The 25,892-nt window shown below is 33.2% G+C and overlaps 4 protein-coding genes across 4 annotated transcripts; 1 reads left to right on the top strand and 3 right to left on the bottom strand.

Annotated features, from left to right (window-relative positions):
• Nucleotides 1-718: 718 nt before the first annotated feature.
• Nucleotides 719-8,601, bottom strand: LOC17894115 (DNA ligase 6). Its single transcript, XM_006300527.2, has 19 exons — nucleotides 6,216-8,601; nucleotides 5,968-6,085; nucleotides 5,802-5,883; nucleotides 5,609-5,711; nucleotides 5,419-5,515; nucleotides 4,775-4,877; nucleotides 4,563-4,694; nucleotides 4,429-4,476; nucleotides 3,911-4,008; nucleotides 3,755-3,820; nucleotides 3,358-3,517; nucleotides 3,113-3,220; nucleotides 2,607-2,656; nucleotides 2,487-2,521; nucleotides 2,325-2,386; nucleotides 2,052-2,213; nucleotides 1,885-1,973; nucleotides 1,628-1,727; nucleotides 719-1,244 (listed from the first exon to the last, which is right to left on the bottom strand). Exons 1-19 carry the CDS (start codon nucleotides 8,509-8,511, stop codon nucleotides 936-938), a joined length of 4,218 nt encoding a protein of 1,405 aa, XP_006300589.1. The 5' UTR covers nucleotides 8,512-8,601; the 3' UTR covers nucleotides 719-935.
• Nucleotides 8,602-9,764: 1,163 nt separating this feature from the next.
• LOC17896440 (paraxanthine methyltransferase 3) lies at nucleotides 9,765-11,086 on the bottom strand. The gene is made up of 3 exons (XM_006301383.2): nucleotides 10,982-11,086; nucleotides 10,236-10,889; nucleotides 9,765-10,158 (listed from the first exon to the last, which is right to left on the bottom strand). The coding sequence occupies exons 1-3, from the start codon at nucleotides 11,054-11,056 to the stop codon at nucleotides 9,829-9,831; spliced, it is 1,059 nt and encodes a 352-aa protein (XP_006301445.1). The 5' UTR covers nucleotides 11,057-11,086; the 3' UTR covers nucleotides 9,765-9,828.
• Nucleotides 11,087-15,803: 4,717 nt separating this feature from the next.
• LOC17894924 lies at nucleotides 15,804-16,842 on the bottom strand. Its single transcript, XM_023788099.1, has 2 exons — nucleotides 16,580-16,842; nucleotides 15,804-16,317 (listed from the first exon to the last, which is right to left on the bottom strand). Exons 1-2 carry the CDS (start codon nucleotides 16,761-16,763, stop codon nucleotides 16,040-16,042), a joined length of 462 nt encoding a protein of 153 aa, XP_023643867.1. The 5' UTR covers nucleotides 16,764-16,842; the 3' UTR covers nucleotides 15,804-16,039.
• A 6,202-nt stretch (nucleotides 16,843-23,044) lies between these two features.
• On the top strand, nucleotides 23,045-24,577 carry LOC17895813 (paraxanthine methyltransferase 1). Its single transcript, XM_006301261.2, has 3 exons — nucleotides 23,045-23,162; nucleotides 23,237-23,890; nucleotides 24,006-24,577. Exons 1-3 carry the CDS (start codon nucleotides 23,088-23,090, stop codon nucleotides 24,339-24,341), a joined length of 1,065 nt encoding a protein of 354 aa, XP_006301323.1. The 5' UTR covers nucleotides 23,045-23,087; the 3' UTR covers nucleotides 24,342-24,577.
• Nucleotides 24,578-25,892: the final 1,315 nt, after the last annotated feature.

Genomic DNA, 25,892 nt, shown 5'->3' with positions numbered 1-25,892 from the left:
AAAATAAAAGTTTTTCTTGTTTTGTGATCGGTATATCAATCAATCATATCCGTTATTTTAGAGGTATAAGCATATTCATATTCTAATGTGATTATACAAAAAGTTTGTTAATCAAATAAATCTGTATAATTGAATTAGAAAATATAAAAAGGCAAGTTTACATGAGATCTACATCAATGCAATACCCTTTCGCCGTGATTATACACATGGAGAAAAAAATGTCGTCAGGAAATGAATGTAATATGGCGAATTTAATAGAGCCGGAGAGAATTGTTGGTAGTGAAATCGTCATTGTAACAATTCTCATAATTTGCAATAAATAATAATGAAGAGTGAAAAGAAAAATATTAACAATTGTAAAAATAAGAAAATAATTGTTTTTGTAAACAATTGTATACTTTTTCTAGAATAATGTTTTAAATTTTCACAATTTAAACAATTTTTAATTTTTAAAACTGTTTAAACATTATCTATAATTTGTTCAGTGATGGTCTTTACCAAAATCTTTTTATTTTTACCCATTTTCTCTGATTTTAATTCCATAATATTGTTAACTTTTTTTTTTTTTGACATCAAATAGACTTGTATTAGCTCAATCGAGCCAATTCAAGGTGCAGTTGGTTACATACTTGACTGGGTGCGGACTAACACGAACTCGTCGTGCCAGTGAATCCGCATGTACAACCATAATATTGTTAACTTGTTATCAATAATACCATTGATGCACATAATATATACATATTGGCTACATGTATATTCACATAGTTTTAGGTTAGAAATATTTACACATAAGTCCTACAAACCCATTAAAAACCACAAAAAGATCGGCAACTACTCTATTGTGTGAGACAGTGAGTTCCTAGTTAAACACCCTAGACAAGTGCTTAATAGCCGAAAAAGCCTAAACGAAACAAAAGAAGATTAGAAGCATGTTACTACTTTTGAGAAGTGATGTTCATTTTTCTGGTTTGAGCATGAAACATCTCTGCGATATCCGCAGCAGTGCTGCATTCCTCAGGATTTCTATCTGTCACTTTACGAATAAACCTCGGAAACCTAACAGAGATGCCTCGAGATGGATGGACGAGACCTAATGCGGCACTGTGAACAGGCGAGACCGTGAAATCTGCACCTCTGATTTCCCAAACAACCTCTGAGGAAAACCACATGTCAGGTGTCTCCCCTGTTCTGTAGTAAGGCGGCTTTTTCGCAAGGATCTTATCCCCGGAGTAGAATTCTTTCATCTGCAAGACAAGCAAAAATATTGGTGATCCTTGGATACTAAAATGTAGAATCACACTTGGAATGGTCCTCAAGCCACAATTAGGAGTCGAAGTATAGACTAAAACCAAACCTAATTTGAACCAAAATGTAAGTACTAATCTCTTTAATCATTTTATAAAACAAGTAAAAACCCCAAAAACCAAACCCCAATCACATCAGGCCGTACTGAATTACAAATGGGCTCTACTGGTTTCAGCTGCTATAAAACTAACAAAACTGAAACCGAGAATTACCAAACCATAAACCAGATGTCCATTATTAGTCAAATGTTAAAATTCATAAAATTATCATCAAAGGTTGGATGAATGGAGAAGTGCGAAAGAGTAGTTAAGCTTTTCATTACCTCGATGTAAAAGGTATCAGAAAAACCAGACATGACACGGCAGACACTCTGAAATTCATCAGTCTCAGGGTTGAAGCAGGCCATAAGGAATGGACTATACCTACACACAGAAAACAGAAAAATCAGAATTCGTCAAGATGCATTTGAGAGATTACCAGTATACTTATGATTACGATTGAGTTTCAAAGCTACACGGCCAATTCAAACATTTTTTCTTTTCAGTAAAAATAAAAAGTTGGGAAATATGTTTTTACTACCATCCTGCTTTTCTCCCGTTGCCATGCCAAGCACCTATAGGAACTAAATCCAATGTGTCGCCCAATCCATCTACATAATCACGCTTAACCTGAGCCAGAAAAAACTAGCACCATTTCATCCATTTCCAACACATTATGTTTTGTAATATAATTTACAGCAAAGAGACCTTGAGCCATGAATCAGAGCGCTTTGTGGGGCAGTATCCACCATCAACATCTAAAGACTTGACCATGATTCCTTCACAAGATGAATGAAATGCTTCTTCAAGAAAAGCATTTATCTTATTCAAAGTGTCTTGATTATCCAAGGACGCTTCTTTTGCTCCCACCTATTAAACAATGATCGGTTCAACGAAAATACCAAAACACTCAGTTACAGATGAAGACTTTACAATGTTCTAGCCTATAACTTTTAGATGAGAAGCAACCGTAGCACTTACAGTTATTTCCTTAGCATATTCAAGATAACCTGGCCTAGTCTCAGGGAAGACCTCCTTTAGACCTGAAAGTTTGAACATAACCAAGTACGATAAGAGTGGGCATATATTAAACTGGTAGAGAAATGCATCAAGATAAGGAAAAAAGAGAATAAAGGAGATTACGTCTTCGTCTCTCTCGGAGGGGAAGAGCCAACAGCCTGCATTATAGACTAAGTACATTACAACTCAACATATAGGTTATTAGGATAAATGGAGTAAAAAGAGTGAGTAAAAGAATCATACTGTTCTCCATTGACGAACATAATATCAAACACGAAGACGCAGACTTCAACCTGCAGAAAGCCATTCGAAGAAAATAAACACATCTAGAAGAGCATATTTAAAGCTAAAAAAATGACAATGGGGTCAGAATTTTGTATTAAAAGGATACACAATAGGACGAAAAGGAAAAAACTTCTTTAGGAAATCGCCAAACATACCGGAAAAAAAAAAACTCATTTTGCCTGGCTTTGTCGAGAACTAAAAGTTAGTCAAAACTAACATGCAAAACGATGTGGAACTTAAAACTAACATTCAATTGGAAATGGAGTCTAGCGTCCGAAACATAAGAAACCGTTCCCAGTATCCAAGCAATTTTAAAACATGAGATACAACAGGTGACAGGTTTGTAACCGTCACTACAATAACGTAATTAATAGAACAAATCTACTCAGATAACTACTGAAATTTTTGACATAAATGCTGATACTCATTTAGTTTTTATAAGGTTGTATGATTGTGTACTATACCTTAATACTTTCAGTAGTTATCAAGGCATCTTTGCTCCCTCTCTCCCTTGTTGATAACTCTTGGAATGACATGAGTTTGTTTCCATTCATTCTATCAGTGGCAACCACCTAAAATCATAAAAATCCAATATACCACGTATGACCAAGAGAATCGATGATAAACGAGTACTGGTTGATTTTGAAATTCCTGCACCTAGAGGGGTTTAGATAGATTTATACAGTTAATAATATGAAAATTCTCCTACCTCTGCGTCCAACATGAATGTCTCAGCGACAGGGCAAGAAAACTGTTTTATGACATAAACCAAATCTGGAAATCTGGAAGTTGTTTCATCCCCATTCCGAGAAAAGATACGCACAGTACCATCACGTAACTTATGGATCTGGGCACGCTGGCCATCATATCTGAAAGCCATATTTAGTCATAATAGCAAAGTGATTCAGGAAACACAGAAGATTAGTGCAGAACAATAGAGTGCAAAGACCATAGAAACAATATCAACTCTATCGTAACATTTGGTGGCATCTAACAGAATGCAAAGAAGATTCAAGGGTTGTGAGTTGAAAGAATCATACATTCCGTTAAAAATAAGAATTTATCAGTTTCTAGTAGGTTAAGAGAAGTTCTTGAGACAAACTTACTTGTATTCACAAGTAAAAGCCTTGTCTTGGAAGAGGTTAAAAAATTCTTGTACCCCTTTAGCAATTCTGCAATGAAAAACAGTAATAAAGGTATGAGATCAGTAGTTCTAATCATTATCTAGCAAACAAAGACGTCCAAAGGATCTCTACAATTACTTTGCGAGCATGGGTTTTATAGGTATCCCCGGGACCATTGACAGAGTTGACGTTGAAAATTCAATGTCTTTGTCCATGAGAGAAGGAACAACCACGTCCTGTTTGGAAAAAAATAATGTATTGTAACAGATGTCTCTATTTAAAAACTTTCCTATACTGAGTAGGAAAAAGAACAAACAGTTTGAAGGCTAGCTGGAACTCAACGTTTTTTCAGAAAACAAATTAATTAAGAAAAAATAGATTCTTGATTCTTTCACTAATTCTTGATCAAGTCGCTAACATTGTTCATCTCTTTTCGATAAACCATTTAAACTCTTTTCGATTTAAGGACGCATTCATTGTAAAAAGGGACCCTTTTTTTGTTTTGAATATATTTTCACATTCATTCAAAAAAAAAAAAAAAAAACATTGTTAATCATATTTAAAAAATTAATGCAAGTTAAATTAATGACATTTCACATGAAAAATGGCAAAGCAAAAAGAGGTTGGGAAGGTTAAGGTTGACATTTAAAGCTCACCAGAGAAGGAAGAATGTTGTAAGCCTCAACTACTGCAGCAGAAACACCCTGAAATTTGAAGTTTCCTTTTCAACACACTTGACTTGATAAGTGACAAGAAAAGATTTTCTCTGAACTAAAGAAAATAATCAAACCTCGAGTTTCTCTCTGAAACAACTTTCTGATGGTTCTATGGTATGGCAATTCCAGAGAGAATTCATAACGACTGCTCGCCCAAGTGCAGGCAGAACAGTTCTCAACATAGCGCCAATCCTTAAATTACGGGCCTGAACAGAGACATTGCTGCTTATAATGCATAAGTTATAAACAATATTATGGAGAACAAATATTTTAAAAAAATTCTTACCAATGTTCTAACAAGAAATTTGATTTCTTTTTCTCTACAAGAGCGCATTAGCTTCACGATGAGATTTTTCTTTTGCCTAGTACTTCCAGTACCTGTCTGCACACTGAGGAAAACTGTTAGGAGTTTGCTAGAAATGACTTCATGTTAAAAAAATGTCCAGTTAGATAACAAAGATCATTATCATGATCCACTAACAATGAAATTATGCTTTAGTTCGAAGAAATATTAAACAAATTACCAAACAGAAATCACAAACAGTTCTGTTAAAGTGAAAATTAATCAATAACAATTAGCATTTAAAGATAGCTTAAGAGAGTCAAATCTACATAAGGTCATCTAGATCTGTCCCACTTACTTTCAAGAGACCACATAAATCATGTAAATTAATCCAGCAGATCCTCATTGTCCATATTACTTATTATATGCAGGGAATAGATGTAAAAAGAAGGGAACCCACCAATAAATCAGTATAAAATTTAGAAAATATAAATGCTGTTATATGTATAAATTTCTTTAACTCATATATCCGTTATAGCCATTTTAACAGAAAGATGAACAAGCACCTCTGAATACTTTCATCTTCAAAGAGACATAATATCATCATTTAATATTTTGCTGTACGCATTACCAGTTAAGCTCTTTACCTTATCTTTCGTAGAGTTGCAAACACATCTCTAACTAGAAGTGGAGGTGGAGGAACCAGTAGCTTTTGCGTTTTTCGACATAACTGAGCAACATCCCCTGAGAATTTTGATATTTAAAGCCTGTTTCAGCATGGGGAAAGTAAAAAATAACAACAAGAAGTTAACTGGGCCAGCATAGAACTTTCTTTACCAAGATCTCCCATGCTATTATACATATCTCTCACAGTAGACCGATTTATTCCACATGCTTCTTCCAATGCAGAAGAGATTAGACTTCCACCAATGTTAAGCTCCTGTACAACTGATACATGATCAGAAAATCTTAAGGTTATTCATATAAAAAGAGAAGGAAAAAAAAAAAGAAAAAAAAAACTTAAACTGACAATGTTCTCATGGTCAGCGGCAATCTTATTCGTGCATAGATAAACAGCGGGCAGAACATCTTCTGGAGAGAGAGCCACCAAGCTGATGAATAATAATATACAGAAATATAAGTGCCAATAATCATTTCTGCAGCTTAATCTATAGGAAACAAAGAGAGTTAGCAACCTTCTAAACATGTTGCAAAGCATAGACATAGCTTTGATCTTGCCTTTTTCACCTTCCACAGAAGCAAATGTTCGGACAAGGTGTATATATGGAGCTGGTTGTCCCTCCCTCCAACAAGCTGCATTATACCAAACACACAGAAATGAAATTTCTGAAAATTCCTAAACAACACTGCAAGCTAGCTCTTAAACTTAAGAAAAAATTGATATGGTAACAAATTTATAAGACTGGCATATAAATACACCAACCGTGCTCTTTAGGTTTATATTTTTCAGGAGGTAGAGATACATAATTATTGTCCACAATTTCCTCTGCTGATGTCTGCACACATATGTTAATTTTATATCCTGATTTTTCTGACGCCTTTTCGTCCTCCTGAGAGGAGCATGCTTGTGGACATTCCGGAAACTGGATCGTTTTGCTAAAGAGTCCTGCCTCACCTGCATGCTCACCAGGTACTTCACTGGGTTTGCTATAATAGATGTTCAATGCCCTATTTATATCTCCTTTAGCCTCATCAATGATGGACGCAGCATAATCTCTTAAAGCTTCAGAGCCATTGACAATATCAATAAATTGATCTGTCACTTCTTTGTATGCTTCTGTAGCATCATTTTGGGCCATCTTTTTATCTGTATTGCAGTGTTCGGTCTCTGAACCAACACCAACAGAATTAGATCCACTATCCAAGACCTTATTGAAGAACTTAAAAATGGTTGGCTGCCTCGGACCAACTGATTTTGATTTTGGATCTTTCTTCGCTTTTTTGTTTGACTTACTGCCCGAGCTTTTGCCTCTTTTCCCAGGAGAAATGGTACCCTTAGTTAAATTCATTTTTCTTGGTAAGTCAAGACCTTTTTGAATTGCTTGAACATCTGGACAAGTGCTCTTCAAAGGAGGATTTGGTTGCAAGTCGGTTACATCATCCACAGACAAAACAGCCTGATTTTCAAAGGAAGGTCCGTGGAGAGAAGATTGCTTGTAAAGCTCTGCTTCACATTCATAAAAGTTACTTACTATTTCCACAGGATCACCATCATGCTTCTTAATTAGATCTAACATCTGTTCTTCAGTAACCCAAGCAGGCAAAGAAGCACGTACTTCTACCAGCAATCTTTCAGTCACCAAAGAATCACTATTTTGAGCTGTATCATGCAATAAGGATCCTCTAGATGATGGAACATTATCTCCACCGTCTTCACATGCTTTTTTATCTCCCCCTTCGTAAACCTCAGTCAAGTGTGACACAACATCTATATCATTTTTCTCATTCTTCTGGTAAGATTGGCGATAGAAACCCAATAAAAAATCTTTTTTGTTGGCCATTTCATCTACCAATCCAGAGAAATGTTTCTGCATCTTATTAACCTCCTTGCTATCAAGAGTCTCGATATCAACTCCAACTGTAGGAATAACTCTCTTAGGTTTCAAGAACTTTATGTACTCTCTAAGTTCTTCATAGTTCGAATGCTCACTATATGGTACAAGATGAATCTCCATCGAATCTTTAATTCTAACCGCAAACTTATTCCGCTTCACTTCATAAGTCCACCCTGTAGGCACAAAACCTACAACTTTATCATACCCTTTCTCAACCATAATCTCATTCATCTTCACAAAATTCGGCCTAAAATACGGCCAAGTCTCACCCAACACATTCCATCCCACAACATGAACATCGCTCTCATTCTCATCCTCTGTAAACATTCCATCCTCTCCACACCCCAAAATCCCCAAAATCGACATCTTCCTGGCATTCACAACGATTTTCCTCTTACATCTCCTAGCAACCTCAATAAGAATCTTCTCTTTACCAATAACATAAGTAGCAACAAGAAACAAAACCTTCTTCTTCGTCTCCACACACTCCTCACTAATCTTATCTACCACACTAACCACATAACCAACAGATTCCTCTTGAGTCGGAAACACAAACTTAGGATTACAATAAGTCGTATCCAGAAACACACCATCACAACCAACAAAACCACTAAGAAACGAATCAAATCTCATCTCATCACAGAATCTAAAATCTCCAGTATGAACATACCTCTCAAATCCACCATCCTCCTCCAATGTGACTTTAAACAAAAACTGTACCGCTCCAGGACAGTGGTTCGCGTCAATCAACACAACTTCAGAGCCATCGATCAAAACCGTTTGTTGCATAGGCAAAGCGAAGACGAACTGTGAAGGAACTTGAAGAACTTCTTCAACGAGACGAGCGGTTTTGTGAGAGCAGAAGATGATTCCTCTAGACCAAGAAGAGGAGAGACCGGAGTAATGATCGGAGTGGAAATGTGAGAGGAAGAAAGCCACGGAGGAGGAGGAGGAGGAGTGTTGTGGGAAGCGAAAGAGATCGACGATGAAGTTAGTTTTGGGGATTCGTTTTGATTGAGGGATTGAAAGAGATGAGAACGGTGGTTTCGGTGGGGGGAATTGCGGAGAGATAGAGGAGATTGCCGATGAGTAGAGATTTGTCGAGTCGAGGCTTAGGGTTTCTGAGTTGCCGGCGATTGTGGTTCCGCCGGAATCGGAGACCATGGTGAGGAAGATGATGGAAATTGGCGCCAAAATGTGACGGTTTAGGGATTGGAATTTTTAGGGTTTGCCTTTTGGGAGGAAACGAAAGCAGAGTGTGACGGTGTAACCGGAATGTTGTGAGAGGAAAATGGCTAATTTGCAAAATCCTATCTGATTTTATTAAAATTTTGAATTTAGTATCTGAAGTTTACATTTCATACTAAATAATACAAAAATGTGTTTGGTATTCGACATTGTTAAATTTTTGATTCTATGTAACTATACTGATCAAAACGATGTTGTTTTGGGTATCGTGAAGCTTTTTTCTCTATTTAAATCTTGAGAGCGAGGGTTTATAAAAACCTCAAAATTTTAATATGAGATAGTTGGACCTTTGAATCTAAAAGCTTGACTATATCTAAACTCTCACATCAGCACAAAATTTGTTTTTTGGCTCTTTAATATGTAACCAGTGCTTGTTTTGGTGGTTATCTTTTATTTAATCCCATTGGTCGAACTATTTAGTTGTTATTATAGTTTTGTTTGGACATGGTTGGAATTAAAATTCAAGAAAATGATCGATTTTCTACGGCAGATATCGTAAAAAAAGTGGTAAAAAATATATATTTTTTCCGTTTTTCTACGAATAAAATGGTAAAATAATCTTATAGAAAATCGTAAATGGGAAAACTTTGGTAGGAAATACCATGCAAACACACATAAGAATACAAACGTAGAAATGAGCATATGTGGAAACATCGTAATTAACACTAAAGAGGCAAATGACCCAAGGCATAGTTTATCATATCCGAACAACTTTGAAAAAAGTATGAGAATATGCCATTATCTAATTTTCAGAAGTCTGAAAGAGTTTATATCAGTTCTTAATCTCTTTTGTTTATTGTAATTGGTCAAAAAAAATTGTCGAATGAAAAGTATAATTTTAAGTTGATTAATTGATCTGAGAGTACGTAAGTGAAAATACAATCAATTGTCATTACAACTATGACTATTTGTTTTTTTTTTGTTAAAAAACTATGACTATTTGTTAATTTCTTAAAACGGATATGATTATAACTTTGATTAATTACATTTAAACCACAGTCTACTAAATGACGTAAAATTCTAAAATACATTAGCAAGGGATTTAGAGTCTTCATAATATACCAACTGTGTATGTTTAAATTGAATTCAGTTTATTGTTTTGTTAGTTTCTTAGGTTTTCTTCGTTTTTTAAAAATCTAAATATATATATAAGACATACACACAACAACTAGAAGATGAAGACATCGCACTAGAAGAAAGTAACAAAGATTCACAATGTATTTGTATCATCACTCAGTTCTTGCGAAGTACAATGAGGTACTGCATTCCAGATTTAGCATTCTCGATACGAGTAAAGTTTTGGTGAGCCTTGGCCTCGACGAGCTCAAAGGCTTTTATCATGCCTTCCTCTCCAAAATGTGCGGTTAAGATACCACCTAAGGCAGCTTTAGCTGAGGCAGCAAAGATCTTTGGTTCTGATGACTCTTTGTTTGGCTGAAGTATATCCTCAAAACCCTCAAGTGTGAACTTCCCATTCTCCTCTATGATTTGTCTCAACTCGCTTTCCTCTGCAATGTAGAGTGTGATATTGAACGAGTCTACTTTGTCTTGCTCGATGACACCCTTAAAAACAAAAACAAAAAAAGAAGATAATGTTAGTAATTATGTGATTGTAAATAGTTTGTTAAGTTAAAATATACCTGATGAGCAAGATCATTTAGAGAAGCTCCGATTAAATCTAGGACAATTCCTCTATAGGTTTCTGACATCTTGGTACCGTCTTTTAGACATGATCCTAAAAGCAACATTAATCCCCCGGGTACGAGCTCTTCAGCTCGTGCATCCAATATAGCTTTGGAGTCGACAGAGTATTGATCAAGATATGCTTGCTTCACCTTGTTGTTGAATCCGGTGCAATGTATATCTTTGTTCCATATGGTGGAGTCGCGGTCCAAGATCCCTTTGGGGATTTTCGACATGAATTGAAAAGCGTAATTCATGACTCCTATGTGAAAACTTTGCTTAGGAAGAACACGGTCGAAGAAAGAACCAGGAACACCCGCGCTATAATACCTCCTTTCCGAGGGAAGTGTCTTGAAGAGAGTGTTGAAATCGTTAGTGGTTAAGTCATTGAAGAGGACTTGGAACTCGATGTTATCCCCGGGGTTTTGTCCGGTTTCTCTACGGTATTTGTTTTCCACAGCATCTATAACGCTTTGGACTGCCACAAAAGTGTTAGGTCCACTCGCACAGCCAAAATCCGCTACACAAACCCAATTCGAAACCAAATCAAGAATAAGGTTCGCTGAGATCGCCTCGCTTATCTTTTCATTTGCTGCTTCCACCAACGCTCTCTATAAAAAGCCGTATCAAAGAAAAGACTGTTGAAACACATCTTAAGAATCTAGAGCTTGGAATTCAAGAATCACTTAAACTATATATAAACCTGATATGAGGAATGCTTCTTGTAACTCTCAGAACCTTCTCCTCCAACCATGACCCATTCTGGAGTAGGAGACATTATCTTTCTTCTTCACACTTTTCTATTTACTTGTTTGATACTTTAGTTGGTGGTGAGAACTGTGATACATCTCAATGCTTGTTTATATACTACATTTGCATTGGTTAGTTGGTGTTGGTGAGAATTGAGAACTGTGACGATTTTGAATCATTTTGTTGAATATGCTACTAGAAATATATATATTTTGAAGTAGAATTTTAGTGGCATGAATAAATTAAATAGAATAATCAGGTACCTTAGACGAATGATATGAAAACGTTTAGAGTACTATATACAAAGTTGGTGGTGTAAGGAAGAAAATGTGTTGAAGCTTGAATAAATTTTATATGGGTTTGTCTATGGTGGACTCTTTTTTTATTTTGGTCGTTCGTCTTCTTTATGTCTTTACTACTTATGTCATTTACATGTAGTAACATTAGTTGTCATTTTAAACAAAACTAATCTTAATCTATATCTTGTCTTTTTGCAAAAAAAGAATGAAAGGTAAATATTAATTTTGATGAGAAAAAGATAAAACCGAATGTTAATTTTTTTTTTAGAGATGAACGATTAAATAAATAAAATGAAGATTAGATCTAGATGCATGTATTTAATTTAATATTTCTCATAAATTCATTGGAAGTTTCTAAATATTAACAAATCTAGATGCATGTATTTAATTTAATATTTTATATAGTCTCACATGGAGGACAACTCTAGTTTTGCTTCTAATTTCAAAAATTACCACTTCAATATTTTTATTCATATATACTAAAAGGAAGATCTTGAAAGTAAAATTTGATCTAATTATACAATGTCATTGGAGAGAATCTTAAGAAATCTAATCGTTTGAAAAATAGGGTAAAGGTATTTTGGTAGACGAAATTTATTTACTAAATAGTAAATTTCTACTATACATGTTGCCAAACAACCATTTCACCTACTAAATCAAATTCCAAACATCAAAGTTTATTAACATCATTAGAATGCGTTTCAAGATTTTAATAAAATCTTCATAACATCAGTTTTTGTAGATAAGATTAAAAATAAAGATAAGGAGGTCTTTTAAAAATATATGTTTAGTCAATCATTTGCTTCAAGAAACATAATTAAAATCTATTTTTTGGAATAAACATTTATATTTTTTTTTGGTATATTAAAGGTTTTCAACAGTATAATGAACAATGTAATAGCTAATTAACATGTAATAATAATCTTCTTACATGTTATAATGAAATCTATGTTTTTATCAATGAAATCTATGTTTATTTTTATTTTTTTGATATCATCGCATATAGAGTGAGATATCATCTAGTAGATTAAGGTAAAGAAGTATAATATAATTAATAAAATACCAAAACGCCAATTTAGAATAATTTGACGTAGTAGGACCTATGGTTTGAAATGCAGTGTCCACATGCTTTTACTAGTTAGCCACCTTTAATCAGGACAATTTGTGTCTGCTTTATATTGGTAACGTGTATTGTTATATATATCAAGAAGCTTCTGTTCCCAACCTTTGGAATGTATATATAGCCACGTGCATCGTGTAGTGACGAAGTGCTCATAGGCAATATCGATTGATATTTGTGACAAACTCATGACATATATTTACGCATTTATAGTAACTTGTTGTAGCCATGCTATATGGGTTTACAGTAATATTGGAATTGGGTTGTGGTAAGTATTATAATTTGATGTCTTTTGTGTTGACAGAATGTGTCCACTAGCACCAATGCCTTTGTCGTTTCTTTCAAGGCCTTGTAAGGAGCAGAGCTATGAGAATAATCTTCGAAGTCATATATCCTAGAACAAAGCATAGAAAGAACTTCTTCGCATTTGGAATGTTTAAAATAGAATTAATATTTCTCAAAAATTCTCATTAATATTTCATTGTGTTTCGCAAGAAACGTATATGTATACGGATTCTTACGGATTTTGTCATTTTTAGGGCAAACTTTACGAATATGCCATTTAGCTAAAATCTTATGGATTTGCCATTTTGAAGTTTTAAAAGTGTTCATTTTTATTTTTGCTAAAAACGTACTTATAATAAATACAAAATCATAAAGACAATTAACATCGACTAAATCCAAACATAACGAGTAAAATGAGTGTTTAATCACATTTTTCTAACTTAAAAATGGCAAATCCATAAGATTTTATCAAAAATGGCAAAATCAGAAACTTGGTCCCAAAAATGGTAAATTCATAATTGATTCAGGTATATATGTTTTTTTTTCTGCTTCATAGATAATTGTGATAATATTATAATCTAATCCTGTTACAAATGATTATCAATTTATTATAGGGGTATTAAGTAAATGAGTGTCTATAAAAAGAAGAGAAAAACGACATAAAAACACTAATTAACTTTCATTAGTATATTGTTTTTGGGAAAGGAGTCCAAAAAGGAACACTTGTTGGGACTTGACTTGTAATATTGTACTAATGGTTGGTGGGGTTTACATGAGCTTTCAAAGTCTAAAATTGATGCATGGTAGAATAAATGTTAGATTTAATGTCAAATTGATCTGAAGTTTGTTGTTACACGATTCAATGTATAAAAAAAAACTTGTTCTCTAGCAGAGGGATGTGCCAACATATAAGAGGATGAAGAAGGTATTAGAAGAGAAGTATAAACCAATCATGGGGGATGATTGAATTAGATGCATGCTATAAGACATGAATGGTCAAATGATTCGTCTGTGCCTTACAAACAAAATCATATATTAGCTAGTGCATCTCAAACCTTCGAAAGATTTTGCATAAATTAGGGACGATGTGCATGTTAAACACTAGGGTTTAAGATATCTGAAGGATCAGATCAAGCTCATCATCATGTTATCATCATGTATCATTTAACAGTAGATCTATGTTTTTTTTTGTTGTTGCCATCAAGTAGATCTAGGGATCTAGATGTGAAAATTTAGGAAAAAGACCAGTTTTAAAAATTTATTCATTTTCCCCTGAATTTGAGAATCTGGTGATGGCACAAAGTATCTTAGCTAGGGTTTAATACAAAAATAAATAAGAGAAAAAAAAAATCATCACACCCGATCGAATTCATTAAGCAGTTTAAACGTTATAATTTGTTGGGGTTCAAAAAAAAAATAACATTATACAATTTGTTCTTCTGTGTGGGATTGGGGAGAATACAAAGACGCTACGACAACAAGAAGAAGACAACAAAGCACCAAAAGAAAAAAGAGAAACAACAATGGATGAAACAAAGATTCACATTATATATCTTAGTTCTTTCTTTTTTTTTTTTTTTGAAAAAGGCTTGCAATTTAAATAATAATGCCCAATGGGCTTACATATTTCCGGAATACGCCCATACAATAACCCCATAGGACCCAATCTGACATCTAACCAAACTAAACCAAACTAAAACAAAACCGATCCGGTTTCGGAGTACCAAAATTAACCGGTACCCACAGAAACCCTAATCTACAACGCAAAACGCGTCGCAGCCGCCATCCACAACTGCGGATGCACACCGACCGGACCTCCGGTGTACCTGGACGACGCGGATCGAACGGAGGAGGTGATCCAAGATCCGTTTGCCTCTCCGCCACCGTAGAAAAACTTTGAGGAAGAGGAAGAAACCGAGCTGTTGGTGTCGAGAAAGCTTCAAGCTCCGACGTGAGATTGAAAGGCGGTAGGGAGTAGATCTAGGAACCGTCAACAGTGGCTTAGCTCCACCCGACCGGAGTCAACCTCCCCCATCAAGCGGCGGCCTAATGAAGCCTCCAGGATCTCCGGTTCCAGACCTAACCGTCTTCTCTCTCATGCTTCGCCGTGAAAACTTCCTCTTCCATTCTGCGGCGCTACACCCCCGGTGGAGTCATCGACGGTGTCTCGCCGAAGCTATCCCTCTTCGCTTCTCCCTTGATTTTGATTCGTTTGTGAAGCTTAGAAGATGCAGCAGATTGCGTAGTTGAAGAACCATGAGCCATAGAGTCTTCATCGTCGCCGGAATCGACGGAGGACCCATCGGAAAAGCAAGAAGTTGTGCTCAGAAGAAGAAAGAGAAGGGAGAAAGAAATCGCCGCGAGTGGATCTCACGCGCACGATTTCTTCCTTTTACTTTCATGCATATATCTTAGTTCTTGCGAAGCACGATCATGTACTGCATTCCGAGTTTGGCGTTCTGGAGTCGAGAAAACTCTTGGTTGGCCTTGGCGTCAACGAGAGTTAAGGCTTTATATATCAATAGCTTCAGCTCCAAAATATGTAGAGAAGTATTATCCAAAAGGCAGCCCTAATGGGAAACAACCAGCAACTTGGGGTCTAAAGGAAGCTCTCCGCGTTTGGGTAAATAATATCTTCCAAAGCCACAATTGTGAACTTCCCATTCTCTTCTATGATTTGCCTCAACTCGCTTTTCTCCGCAAAATAGCAATGGAAGATAGATGTCGGCCGCTAAATCCTTAATTAGACCACCATTATTGGTGAGTTTTTAGTGGCTCTTAAACTAAAAAAAAAAACAAAAAAAATGGCTCTTAAGACAAGTCTCTTAGTTAAGAGACATTTCTTTGGTCTAAGAACTCTGGATATTTATTATGAATTTTTTTTTCTTTCTAGTTAACGTCGGTTTGATGAAGTTGCCAGAAAAAAAAATATTTCTACTTAAATATGATACTCGATGCCCAAAAAAAAAAAAAAAAGGAAAATTATATATATGTTCTCATGCAACTAATAACAAATTTCTAATTATCTTTAAAGATATTATTATTCGACGATAATGATAATTATATAGAAATAAAGGGAAATTAATTATTTGTTACATTTCATTATAGCATTATACATGCAATTGACCTGGAAACAGAAGTTACAATAGCTTTTATTTTAAAGACTAGAGAGTACATAAACTTGACCTTATTGATGCATGCATGCATATGCATACGCAAACAAACGTAGAGATGGTCATGACACAAAACACAAAGCACAAGGGTAACCGAACATAAAGTATATTGTTTAGCTTAGGTTTGGAATCAGTTAAATTGTGGGGACAAAGCCACTTGGGACGAGAGGGACTATGCTGAAGATGCCGGAGACGAGGCTGCCGACGACCATTAACGGGGAGATGAGTTGTCCGACGGAAGGGAGGGTGGCGTTGCAGCTAGCCCGAGGGGTTGGGACGACGACACGACAACCGCTGAGGAGTTGCGGAATCGAAAGTGCGTTTGTAGAAAGCGTGAATACTCCGGCAACGTTAGTAGTCGTTTCCGATACGACTGTGTTTTGGCTTCCGCACTGGAGCTGGACGATCGCATCTAATTCATTTGTTTACAGCATTAGATTAAGTATATTATAGGTAATAGGTGCATGCATGCATGTGCATGTCAACAAAGATATTATAATATTCACATAAAATAATTTTATAGTTATGCATGTGAATCTATCTATCATCTAATTAGTCCGTACGTATATATACGTAAGAACAACATTATTTGTAGTATCTTAGCCAAATCTTAAGCTAAGATATATATGGATAAGATACCATCGATAATGGTGGTCTAGGAATGGTAAACTTACTAGCGAAAGCTGGAGTGGTAGAAGTGCCATTGAGAGGGGCGCCATTGACAGTGCAAGATAAAACCCCAGTGACAATGGGAAGATTGAGAAAATTAGGCAACTGAGCCATAGCCATTGGAGACACCACAATGAGACACAACAAGACCAATGAGAATGTTATGTGTTTGTCCTTGATAATTGCCATCTTTTTTGGATTAATTACTACAGACACAATTGTATATGAAACTGTAGAGTAGAGAGAGCAAATATTTTCTTTGTGTTGCTTTGGGTTTGGATGTGATGATAAACTACTGTCTCATGCACCTCTATTTATAGAACAAGTTTTATAGATCTCTCGCTCCCCTCCTATTTAATTAATTACTTTGCTCTTATATTATTTAGATGAAATGCGTTTACTTTTTTTATGCACCATGCAACCCAAAAAAAGAAAAATCTTTTTGAGAGAAATTAAAACGTATCTCCATAGGGTTTATATAGTAGCTGGTGAACCCGGATCCTATGATGTAATTATTTCAATTGTGTTTACAAACATTCTATTTTATGTTATTTCCTCCACAATAATTATACTGTATATGGTTTATACCATTAAAGATAAAAACAACCTGAGTCTTCCATTATACTGTATATGGTTTATACCATTAAATATATTTTTATAGAAACAGAAAATGGCAAAATCAAAAACCAAAAACTAGTTCAAAAACTGTATCTATATTTAAAATTTTAATATTAATTTGCCATTTTCTGTTTCTATATACATCTCTTTCAGTGCTGTTTATTATATATACTACTAGGAAATGCTAGAAAGACGTAGTATAGACAGATAAATGCTTTTGAAGGTAAATGTATAAGAGAAAACATTATGATATATGCATCAATAAGGTAGCAGATGAGGCTTGAACCCATGATCTCAAACACTATATAGAGGCACTTTAACCATTTTGACACTAATAACTTTAATTTTAATGTAAAATTTTTAGTTTTTAATAGGTTGCTGGGTGCAACTGCCCCTACTTTCTTCTATGTGGGTCCGCCCCTGGATATATGCAAAGATATATAAAATTTCGAAGTATTTTTTAATAAGATTGAAAACTGAAAACTCGAACCCACGCACAAGGTGATTAAAGAAGTGGCTTTGGAAAGAAAGACACGATGGCTACACTTTTAATTATCTTTAAATGTATATATCCTATGTTAAAGTTTTGGTTCTATAAAAAGATATATATATAGTGAATCCTTAAATAAAATGACACCCAAATCTTAGTGAGGGGGGACTCCTATAGTATTGATTTCCTTGTATATAAGAAAAAAACCAACCTTAAACAAGTAGACTCTTGATAAAGAGAAAATCCACCAGCCATCTTAGCTTATGTATTAGATTGGTCCATGTTGAATCTTTTCGTTTATTCTCCAACTTTGATCAAGTTGCATCTATTAGTCGTATCTCGATCAAGTTGCCTTAAAGGTAACCTTCATATTATCTTCTTTCTTTATATATATATTTGTTGAATTTTGCAGGTTTTTTTTCTTCTAAATTTAATGTTAAATTATATTAAAAAAGAAAAATTTACAATTTTACAACAAGTGCAACGTTCTTTTGAAAAAAAAAAAAATACAAGGCTTAAAACTTAAAAAAACAACGAAATCAAATGATCAAATGATTATGAATGTGCTTGAAGCCATCTTTGAAACCCGTCATTGTATCTTCTATCACCCAATCTTCGAATCGCTTGTAGCTGATTTTTAACTTGCTTATCGACCCATCTTATGATTGTTGCAGTCGTATGAGAAGTTACTCCATGTAGGCCGCGTCCATTACGTTTTCTCCATATATTGTGTAGATAACAGTTTGAAACACATAGCGATAAAGAAAAGCATCAATACGATCTTTGTGAGGCAAAAGTAGACTGGTACGGTCACTTGGATCCGTCTGGATGGAAGCTTATCAGCATTGAAAAAACGGCCAATACTATGCAACACGATTATGATCCAAATATAAACAATAGTACTGTTGTGAAAATCTTTATTACAGGCTTACATACATACAACGAATATTGGTAAAATTCATGCATCAACTAATGCAATTTAACTAAAACTTATATTAATGAGTGTAACAGTGTTAGTCAATAAAACTTGTAAGAATAAAAATGTTAAAACTTATATTAATGAGTGTAACAGTGTTAGTCAATAAAATTCATGCATCAACTATTGGTATACCACTTGTAATTTTCTTTTCGCAAGTTTATTTAATAAAACTGTTACTACCCAGTGACAAATTATTCAGACTCTTGGCTAATCTTAATTATATATTTTTCTAAGAATAAACATTTCATTAAAATAAAAACAGTATATATATATATATATATTAAACTTATACCCAATGTTCTCATGAGAAAAATATTATAAATCACAAATAATCGAAGATTTCAATCCATCTATTCATCATTTTTCAAAGCTAAAGGAGTCGCCGGGATATTTCCTGCCTTCTTATAATTATCGTTTAAAATTTTTACATTAAACTTTTAAATTTTGTAACTTTTTAATAATTATATTTTTACATTTTATATGATGTATTATATATGATGCTTCTTTTGTTACATTTTACATTTTATCTGTTATATTAGTATTATATATGATGCTTCTCTTGTTACATTTTACATTTTATCTGTTATATTAGTATTATATATGATGCTTCTCTTGTTACGTCTCATGGTGATTTGAACTTCTATTGGTTTGATTCTTCCTTGAGGAAGCAACTAGACCTTGATTCTCCAATGCTAATCTTGATTCTTCCTTGAAACTTCAAAAATCAAGTGGACAATTTATGTTTTAAATTTATGGATTCAAAATTTCAGAACTAATATATACGGTGTATTTTGTTATTTTTATATATATAATCAATTCCTATTTATGCTGTATATATTATTTCTAATTTTGTATAGTATATATTTTTTTGGGATAAAGGACAAGATTGTAAAAGAAAACATGGATTAGTCCGCAAATATATTAGTTCTGAAATTTTGAAAGACAAGATAAAAGACAAGATAAAGGACAAGATAAAAGACAATATTGTAATCTTAAGCATGGAAAAGGACAGGATTGTAAAAAAAATGTCAAACAAAAAAAAACATGGATTATATATTCCTACAAATTAAAAAAGTTATTTTCAATTTAATATACAAAATAACAAATCCAGATTAGTCCGCAATGACTGATCGAAAGCTAAGCTTAATTTAATTAGTTGCTGAATGATTAGAGATTAGTCATGCATGACCACTATAATAAAGTGATTCGATCTCTTATCTCTATATCCAAAAATAAATAAATCATTCAACCATTGAACAAAAAGCATATTAAAGATTAAATAATACCATTAATCAACCATATATATTCAAAGTAAAACAAATACAGCGCTAGTCGTTGTCTATATAAAAATATTTTGTACTTTATCTAACTTGATAAATCATTTGTGTTGCTCAACTCAAACAAACTCAATGTTATTTAGTTTAAGATATCATCATTTTATTCATTTTTGTTTCTTATATATAGGCTTTAAAATACTTATACTTTCCTTAATCCATAATTTTTGGTAGCTTTTTTTGTTTTGTCAGAATGATATATTACTTACTTAGTTATATACTACTTTTTTACATGCTTTTTCATTATGGCATATGGATATCTTGGTAAGTGACGTTCGACAAAAAAAGAACATAATGACATTATCTTAACGATAGCGTATAAAAATAACGTGTGTCCAAAGTGACGCCATGCAAAAAAAGAAAAAGCAATTACATATATATATACATATATTGCCTATTTATACTAAACTCTTTTGTTAGATCTAAATAAAAAAAATTATCAAGCTAAAACTGATCCCAAAAAAAGATTTCTATTTTTAATAGACATAAATTTTTCGTTAATCAAAAATTCTAAAATATTATTCACAATAATATTATATGTCTTCAAAGAGGTGAAGAACTGTTGTAGGAACTAGGAAGTACAAAATTTGAGATTGATACCAAGATTTTCACAAATGAAGCATACATTGCTTTGATGTTTTCATGCCAATCCAAACATTTGACCATATACATTTTAAAACATTTACTAAACGTTCAAATTGATCATGATCCACGATTTTTTAAGAAATAATCGATTTTGAAAAATTGTCTTATTTGATTAGGAACACACTTTCATCATCTTTGTCCTCAACCTTCTTGGATATACCTCAATTCTATTTCCATACAAGGAAAAAAAATGTAAGAAGACCATGCTGGTTAAGTCTTCTCATGACATTCTGCAAATCATTAGACCAGAGGCATGTGGTTGAAAGACATATTGTTCCCCTAAGTAGAGCTTTTTATTTGTCACAGTTAGCCATTGTTTCCTCTTTCTCATCACCAATTCAATCACACTCGTCATTCTCACCAACCAATTTCACCACAAATAAATTAATTATTTTTAATGAAATTTGTAGGAATCTTGTAAGAAACTGATAAAAAAAGTTGTAGGCGAGTTTTGGTAAAAACATATTTTTTACATGAAATTATTGATAGAAAAATGTATAAAATCTCCATTTTATGGTTCTACAGAATTTCATATGAATTTTGCTATAAACATTTTTCGTAGGACCAAATTTTGTTATAAAAACTGTTGGAACGACATATATCCTATGATTTCTTACTTTTCTACTTATAGAAAAATGCTTTTTTCTTATAGTAATTACTAAATATTGATTTTTTTAACATATCTCAAGAAAGAATTATTCAAAGATTTGAAAACTAACTTTGCTTTCTCATTCTTTTTTGACCCATGTTTTTCACGTTGCTTTTCGTGTTCAAATCTTTGAACTTTTTTGTTAACAATTAATTTTCTGATCGTTTTGAACTATAAATTAATCATAGGTTGAGTAATTACAAATTAAATAATGTTTAAGAAACAATATCTTTGACTACAATGATGAAGAACAGAGGAGAAAAAGTCGTGAGGGAAAAAAAATACTAAAAGGTATAGTAGATGAAGTTAAAATAAATTTTAAAGGTAGACGAAATTACAAACTCAACTTATTTGTTTTTATTTTATTTTATAAGATTTTCTTTTGTCCATAACTATGCGTTCAACTTTCTTTTTACATAAGTACATACAGTATATGTGTTTCATAAGAATAATTATAAACAAAATTGGAGTTAATAAATATTACTCTTTGTTTAGTTAACGTCACTTATCACTTAGCAAAGGGACATTATAAAATAAACCTCGTACAGCTTATAGCTAACTTAGAAACTATTAGTTATTTATAAGCAATTAGAAATTGGAGACTCTGAAATTTCTTAACTTATCGATTCCTAACTTTTTATATAATGGAATCAAACTTGCAAACTCTTTTATATAGTAGAGTCAAACTTTCAATAAATATTTTGAAACTTTCAGATAAAGAAGTTAAATATTTTTTCTTCTTTTTTTTTTTTGACAACAAATCGAATAGATTAATTTTAGAATATTTTTTTCCGATTTATTTTATTTACAGATTGATTAAAAATTATTGGCTTCCAATGTGGGAAAACAATGTTTGCATAATAAATTTTTGAAAGCTTAGATTTTTTTTTTTTTATCATCATAAATATAAGATTAGCTCAAATGAGCCAATTAGGAGGACAATTGTTTACAAACTTGACAAGTTGCGGCAAGAATAGCTTTACAAAGCTTAGATTTAGTGAGGCTAAATAAATAGCTTTAGAATTTAATAATATGAACAATAAGTGACAAGTTAGAAAAATCATTTCAGAGTAGACCAATCCTATTTAGTACAGTAAAGAAAAGAAAAAAAAAAAATTCATGTATACATAATATGTCTCAACCACTAATATTATCGAGTTTTTTAAGAGTTCAAAATATTGTAAAACTGTAATAAAAAAGTATCAAAACAGTATAAAAAATTGAAAGTAATGTTATGGTTAAGTAATTTTTTGATATCACATTTGTGATCGGTAATTATAAAAGCGGTATTCTCTGTTTCACATAGATACGAAATTACCAATTAAAACCTACAAATATGTTTTAGAACAGATACTATATAAATCAAAAATTTCCTTTTACAACTTATAAATGTAAAGAATTTATTCCTTGCCTTATAGTTTGTCTACGAGCTAAATTCTTTTGAAGTTGTTCTCTTCCTACAATTACGAACATTTCAAACTTAAACTAAACATCGTCAGTTTCCAAGAATTTAAAATAGCAAATTTTAAAACAACATAACAATTGTATACTAATATATGCTAAAATCTTAATTGGTTATTTGACTCGCTACTTAGGTTCAACGAATCCAAGTTTTATAATAAAATGCTCTTTAGCCTATTACACAAACTTCATATATACACAATATTAATTTATTTTTCATTGCTCTTGAAGCAAAAGTACTATTACTATAAATAAGCATAGAGACGTCCATGGATTATCACTACTCTCATCACAAACAAAAGTATCAAACAAGTGAAGAAGAAAAAAGAGAGACATCATGACTACAACTCCAGACTGGATCATGATTGGAGGAGATGGTCCTGAGAGTTACAACCAACAGTCTTCGTATCAGGTTTGTATTCCTTGTGTATAGCTAGGTTCTGAATTCTTGAGATGTAAGTATCTAAAAAACTACCATTTATACAGAGAGCGTTGCTAGAAGCGGCAAAGGACAAGATGACCGAGGCGATTTCATCGAACCTCAGCCTGGATTTGATTTCGAACCGGTTCAATGTAGCAGACTTTGGATGTGCTAGTGGACCTAACACTTTTGTGGCAGTCCAAAACATAATAGATGCGGTTGAAGAAAAGTACCGTAAAGAAACCGGACAAAACCCGGCTGAGAACATCGAGTTCCAAGTCCTGTTCAACGACTTTACCCTCAACGATTTCAACACTCTCTTCCAGACACTTCCACCGGGGAGAAGATACTATAGCGCCGGGGTTCCTGGTTCTTTCTTCGACCGTGTTCTTCCTAAGGAGAGTTTCCATATCGGAGTCATGAGTTACGCGTTCCATTTCACGTCCAAGATCCCCAAAGGTATCATGGACCGCGACTCTCCCTTATGGAACAAAGACATGCAGTGCACCGGGTTCAACCAAGTGGTCAAGAAAGCGTATCTTGATCAGTACTCCATCGACACCAAGAAATTACTGGATGCTAGAGCTGAAGAGCTCGTGCCCGGAGGACTGATGTTGCTTTTAGGATCATGTCTAAGAGACGGAGTTAAGATGTCTGAGACCCCTAAAGGAACAGTAATGGATTTTATCGGAGAATCTCTTAGTGATCTTGCTAAGCAGGTATAAAGAAACATCTTCAAAGTATTACCAATATACATGTAACATGTGATTTACATAAGTACTTAACTAATATATATAGTCTTCTTTATATTAATTTTTTTTTGGTTTTTAAAAGGGTTTCACTGAGCAAGAGAAGGTGGACACATTCAGAACCTCAATTTACTTTGCGGAACAAAGCGAGATAAGGCAAATCATTGAAGAGAATGGGAAGTTCACAATCGAAGCTTTCGAGGATATCATTCACTCCAAGAATGAGTTTCCACTAGATCAGCCCAAAACATTGGCAATCTCCTTCAAAGCCTTCTATGGAGCTTTCATTGCCGCACATTTTGGAACCGAGATCATGAGGAAGGCCTTTGAACTTGTCGAGATCAAGGCGCGCAAAGAGATGTCTCGTCTCACGAATGCCAAACCCGGAATGCAATACCTCATCGTGCTTCGCAAGAACTGATCCAAATATATTGTACTAATGGTGTTGTGTCATTTTTTTTTTTTTTGAATAACTAAGAGGTTCTATGCCAAAACTCATACATCTACTCAGGCCCGAGACCATATGACCAGAGCAGGTAATATGGTCTCGTCCCAAACAGTACTCGAACTGCAGACCTCTAGGCTTTTGTTGTTTTGTTTTTGCGTCTTTGTATCCACCCCTATCCTTTAAACTAATAAAACTTCACTTTATGCTTATACAACTAGTGTTATTGATAAATGATATTAGATGGGGAAAATAACATTGTCAAAAACTTCATTTGGGTTATGAGAGACATGTATAATAATTCTTCTAAAATTACCAACTTTAGTATTTCGTAATATTTCTATATTAAATGCTTTGATTATTTTAAAATGTACATTAAATTGGGATTTAAGTCATTTATTTTTATATTCCTATATTTATATAGATAGCTTACAAATAATTGTATTTATATAAATTTTAGTATATATAAAAATGTTTTTTATAATTATAAATTAAATTTCAGCCACTATTACACATTCAGACCAATTAATTTTGAAGCTTTAGTGACTCAAATGATATTCCAATACTAGTTAATTCTAATATGTGTCTAAAATATATTATAGACCAAACACAGCTACTATATAATCTTCAAACATAATAAATATTCGACAAATTTAAAAAGGGACAAATTTTAATATAATTATAAGTTTTTTTTAAAATAGCATAAAACTGTTTGTGCATGGCATGAGTTCTTCTTCCCTAGTAAACTCTTTAAATGATTTGTCATAATGTAGCAATGTAAGCGTTTCTACACAAGTTACATTCATTTGAATATTTTGACTATGAGCTTGAAATAGCTGTATAAGAAAATCACAAAAATGTCGAAGAGACCCAATCATCAAGATAAAATACTTAATATAAGACCCTATTTTATTATATAGCAAAACTTAATATATGTCTAAAACTAAATGAAAATTAACTTACATTTTTATTAACCTTACATTTTTTTGGACAAATTTTATAAACCATATACAATCTTTTAAAATAATTGGGAAAAAGTCCGAAAAATACTTGGTTTAATTTTTTTTTGGACTTTAAACATGAACTTATTTTTTGGAAGAAAAATACATATACTAAAGGGGTGTTATTCAACCTTGTATATTAATTGATTTGGATGTATTTCAAAATCTAGCGTTATTTAATGATGTATTTTAAAAACCACAATAAAATCTGCTGTTATTGGATTTAACATTTGTTGGATGTATTTTTAAATACTTTAAAACAAGCGTTATTCAATTTTCAATGGATTTTGTTTCATTTAAGATTTTAATGTATTTTACATATAAAACACGTACAAACACAATCCTAACAATTTTCAAAGTATTTCATCTCTTTCACACAAAATCCATCTTAATTGTATTTAAATGCTATTAAACTTTAAAATCCACCGGTAATTAAAATCCCTTAAAATTCTCCATCCAATAACACCCCCTAATTAACAATTCTTATTTAAATCCCAAAAAATAAATTTTTGTTATTTTCATACCC

The sequence above is a fragment of the Capsella rubella genome, unplaced genomic scaffold (genome assembly GCF_000375325.1).
Source record: "Capsella rubella cultivar Monte Gargano unplaced genomic scaffold, Caprub1_0 scaffold_2, whole genome shotgun sequence".
Classification (NCBI taxonomy): Eukaryota; Viridiplantae; Streptophyta; class Magnoliopsida; order Brassicales; family Brassicaceae; genus Capsella; species Capsella rubella.
This window is presented reverse-complemented; position numbering and strand designations above follow the sequence as displayed.